Source organism: Ornithorhynchus anatinus, chromosome 15 (assembly GCF_004115215.2).
Source record: "Ornithorhynchus anatinus isolate Pmale09 chromosome 15, mOrnAna1.pri.v4, whole genome shotgun sequence".
Classification (NCBI taxonomy): Eukaryota; Metazoa; Chordata; class Mammalia; order Monotremata; family Ornithorhynchidae; genus Ornithorhynchus; species Ornithorhynchus anatinus.
In genome coordinates this window covers 11785742-11789896 of record NC_041742.1, presented here as the reverse complement: position 1 = coordinate 11789896, position 4155 = coordinate 11785742, and the positions used below count along the sequence as shown (strand labels likewise).

The 4155-nt window shown below is 44.9% G+C and overlaps 1 protein-coding gene across 1 annotated transcript; it reads left to right on the top strand.

Annotated features, from left to right (window-relative positions):
- ORNANAV1R3261 (vomeronasal 1 receptor ornAnaV1R3261) lies at nucleotides 1-957 on the top strand. Its single transcript, NM_001253653.2, has one exon. It carries the CDS (start codon nucleotides 1-3, stop codon nucleotides 955-957), a length of 957 nt encoding a protein of 318 aa, NP_001240582.2.
- Nucleotides 958-4155: the final 3198 nt, after the last annotated feature.

Sequence of the window (4155 nt, the reverse complement as noted above, 5' to 3'; positions counted from 1 at the left end):
ATGCTTCCTCTCTTTTTCCCTAGGTTGTTCCAAAGTGAGTTCACGAGAATGAATGCCACAGAAAGTGTCTTTGAGATTTTTATTCTGCTACAGCTCAGCATTGGCATCTCAGGAAATGTATTCCTGTTGCTGCTTACTATCCGCACAGTCTCCACCAGCCACAAGTCCTACTCTTCTGACCTAATTTATGCGCACCTGGCTTTGACAAACAATCTCATCCTTCTCACAAGGGGCATCCCAGGCATCTTCTCTATCTGGGGGCTGTGGAATTTCCTGGATGATGCTGGGTGTAAACTCCTTATTTATATTCACCGAGTGGCTCGGAGCCTTGCCATCTGCACAACCTGCCTCCTGAGCATCTTCCAGGCCATTACCATCAGCCCCAGTACCTCCAAGTGGGCAGGAATTAAAGCCAAATTGCCCAAGTGCATCATCCCCTGTTTCCTCTCCTTCTGGGCCCTCAGTCTCCTGATAGACGTTTCTGCACCAATATATATTATAGGCCCCCAGAATAGCACCAGGGATCAATATACATTTATGCTGAAGCACTGTTCCTTAGTCAATATCAGTGCAGAAGCTTTATTAATAAATACTTGTGTGATTTCCTTCAGGGACCTTCTCTTCATGGGGCTCATGAGCACGGCCAGTGGCTACATGGTATTTGTCCTGCACAAACACCATCAGCAGGTACAACACCTCCATGGGTCTGGCTGCTCCCCTAGGGAGATACCCGAAATGCGGGCGGCCAAATGTGTGATCATCCTGATGGTCCTGTACCTTCTTCTTTATGGTCTGGAGACAGTCATGCTGACTGCTTTCTTGAACATGAGAAACAAATCTCTGCAGGTGAGAACTAACATAGATCTGTCAATCCCCTTCTCTATAATCAGTCCATTCCTGGTGATTCACAGCAACCGGAGGATGAGAACCTGTGGGAAAGGGAAATCCCACTCCTAAAATGGATTCCACCCTGGCTAGAGAATATTCTCTTCTCCTGAACCATTAGGGAGAACTTAGAGGGCTGAGGACCAAGAGAGTTATGGAACTGCCAATGGATTAGAGTCATGCAATCCCAAGGAGTTTCAGTGAAAGTTGTCTCTTGTTCCAGTGATAATAGGATTGGGAATTGTTGGTCAATCAATTGATAGCATTGATTGAGTGCCTACTCTATGGAGCTCACTGGAGTAAATGCTTGGAAGAGTTCAATAAAGTGGTTAACACAATCCTTGCCCTCAAGGAGCTTAGAATCTAGCAGGATCTAGACATTTTGCTTCAATCTGGCCTCCATCGTGTGTGCCCTCTCTGGGCATCAGTTTACTCTTCTTCGAATGAGATAAGGAAGGGTTGAGAGATTCTGGTACAGGATGCAGCCTCCACATTTCCATATCCTAGTCTTCAGGATCACCGTGGGTCCACGGAGACTGAGATCCTTGCAGGGATCTTGGAGTAGATGTTTTCGAGGAAGTTGTGGACCAGCAGATGAAGCACTACTTGGAATTCATCATGATGCCCCTGCACAAGTTTGAATCCTGCTGACAACAGTCTCCTGCATCCATCTTGACTTTCTGGACTTGTATTCCCCATGACTCTCTAGGGAGAGCGGGGTTGGGAAGCCTGTGACAGGAGCAGAATACTATGGTTTTCCCACTCTTCCTATATTCCCACTTTCTTACCTTTATCTCTTCAGTTTATGTCCCTCTATTCCTTAAAAATTTCCAATGGTCACCCATCCATCTTTGAGTTAAACAAAAACTCTTTACCCTCAGTTTTAAGACACTTAATCAGGTCTCCACTCCTACCTTAATGAACTAATTTCCTACTACAACCCAACCTGAGCACTTCACTTTGCTAATACCCAACTACTCTCTGTACCTCCTTCTCATCTTTTCTATGACCACCTTCTTGCACACATCCTCCTTCTGGCCTGGAATTCTCTCCTTCTTTATATCTGACCGCTCTCTCCATCTTCATAGACCACCGATAATCGCATTTCCCCTAGGAGGCCTTCCCTGATTAAGCCCTTATTTCTTCTATTCACCCTCCTTTCTGCTTCTCTTATGCACCTGGGTTTGTACCTCTTATGTACGTTTATACTTATTGTCATCCCCCTCTAACACTTATGTATGTACCTTTATAGTCTGCGGTTTCCCCATTCTGCAATGTATTTTAATGTCTGTCTCTTTCTGTAGACTGTAAGGTCCTTTTGGGCAGGAACTGTGTCTACCAACTCTGCTGCAGTGTACTCTCCCAAGCATTTAGTACAGTGCCCTGTACATAGTAAGCACTTAATTAATATCATTTATTGATTGATTAAATAATCTCTTCAGTGTTACTCATCTCACCTACTTTTGGGTGCAGTTATATTGGGTTTGGAATCAATTCAAAGGGGAAACAAAAACTACTGGTCTCTCTCTAGAGCTGCAGCCAGACAGATGTCACCATATTAGGTTCTGAAGGATGATAGGAGGAACAAAAAACCCTACTCTCCCTCTAGATCTGTGGCCAAAGGGATGTTACAGGTCATGATTCTGGAGGACTCTAGAAAGAAAGAGCAAGAACCACTGTTCTCCTTCTATAAATGTAATCAGACTCGGGACATGGAAGGCCTGGGTGGATGATGTAGTAGTGAGCAAAACTGCTTTCCAAACATTAAACCCACATTCAATTCCCCATGAAGGAGTACAAACCAATTTTCTTATGGTCTATATTAAGAACTTAAAGTGGATGAAGCTCAGTGCTTCGATAAACTCATGAAACACAGTCGTGATCCCCTTCCAGGTTTACAGCCCCAAAGAAGGGGTCAACAGGAATCAGCTCCTCTTTTTACAGATGGGGAAACAGAAGCCCTATTAGGTTAAGTGACTTGCCCAAAGTCACCTGGCAGGCCAGAGCAGAGCGGAGCGGAGTCATAACTCAAACCTGGGACTCTTGACCCTTAGGCATGTACTCACTGAGCTGTGCTTTGTGTGCTTCAAGAGCTTTTGACAATGGGGCATCAAGGACTAGAACTGCTCTGGTATTGTTCTCCAGATTTCATACATGGTACTAGAAAATATCAGTCTAGGCTCTCTGTTGGCACAGTTGGACAGTGTTGGTTTCACTCGTAAACTCTTGCTCATCCTTGTTCAGGATTTTGAACAGTGCTGGACATATAGTAAGTACTTAACAAATGCCATCATTAGTACAATTATTACTGATAAATTCTAAAGGTGACTAATATATTTATTTGGTTTAAATCCCTGGGAGATTAATTGGGAAAGGCTTCTTGAAGGAGATAGGATTTTAGGAGGAATTTGAAGGTAGAGAGAGCTGGGATCTCTCTGATGTGGGAAAGTGAGGAGGGAGCACCAAGCCGGTAGAATAGTTTGCATCAGGGGAAGGAGATGGCAGTTGAGAGTGAGGCACAGCTAGAAATTTGGCTTGGAAGAAGCAGAGTCAGTGAGCTGGGGACTAGTTAAAAGGAGAACAGAGAAGTGAGAGAACAGACAGTGAAGAGCCCAGTGGGTGACTGTGAGGAACTTTTGTTGAATATGGTGGGAAGTGGGGAGTCAGTGCTGGGACTTGAGGAGAGGAGATTATATGGGGCTAGCATCCTTTGAGAATATTATTCCTCCAGTAGTGGGGGAAATCAGCAAGGAGGCTGATAGCCTGATCGTGATACGACTGGATGGTCACTTTTTGGGTGGAGAGGAAAGGGGTGGATCCCAAAAAACATGTGTAAGAAGGACAAGTAGGGTTTAGGATTTATCAGATTGAATGTGACATTTGAGAGCGTGGAGTTTGTGTGTGCATTATGGTATTTGTTAAGCATATATTATGTGTCAAGCAATGGTCTAAGTGCTGGGGAAAGTATGGGTCAACTAGGTCGGACACGGCCCTGGCCCTCATGGGGTTCACTGTCTAAGTCGGAGGCAGAAAAGATATTTTGTCTTCATTTCACAGTTGAGGAAACTGAAGCCCAGAGAAGTCAGGTGACTTGTCCAAGGTCACCCAGTAGGCATTGAGAAGCAGCGTGGCATAGTGGAAAGATCACAGGCTTAGGGGTCAGAGGATGTGGGTTCAAATCCTAGCTCCACCACTACTTGGCTGTGTGATCTTGAGCAAGCCACTGAACTTCTCTGTGCCTCAGTTACCTCATCAGTAAAGTGGGGATTA

What these genes read in the sequence shown, in the direction of transcription:
- ORNANAV1R3261 (NM_001253653.2), top strand. Translation starts at nt 1, where the DNA reads ATGCTTCCTCTCTTTTTCCCTAGGTTGTTCCAAAGTGAGTTCACGAGA.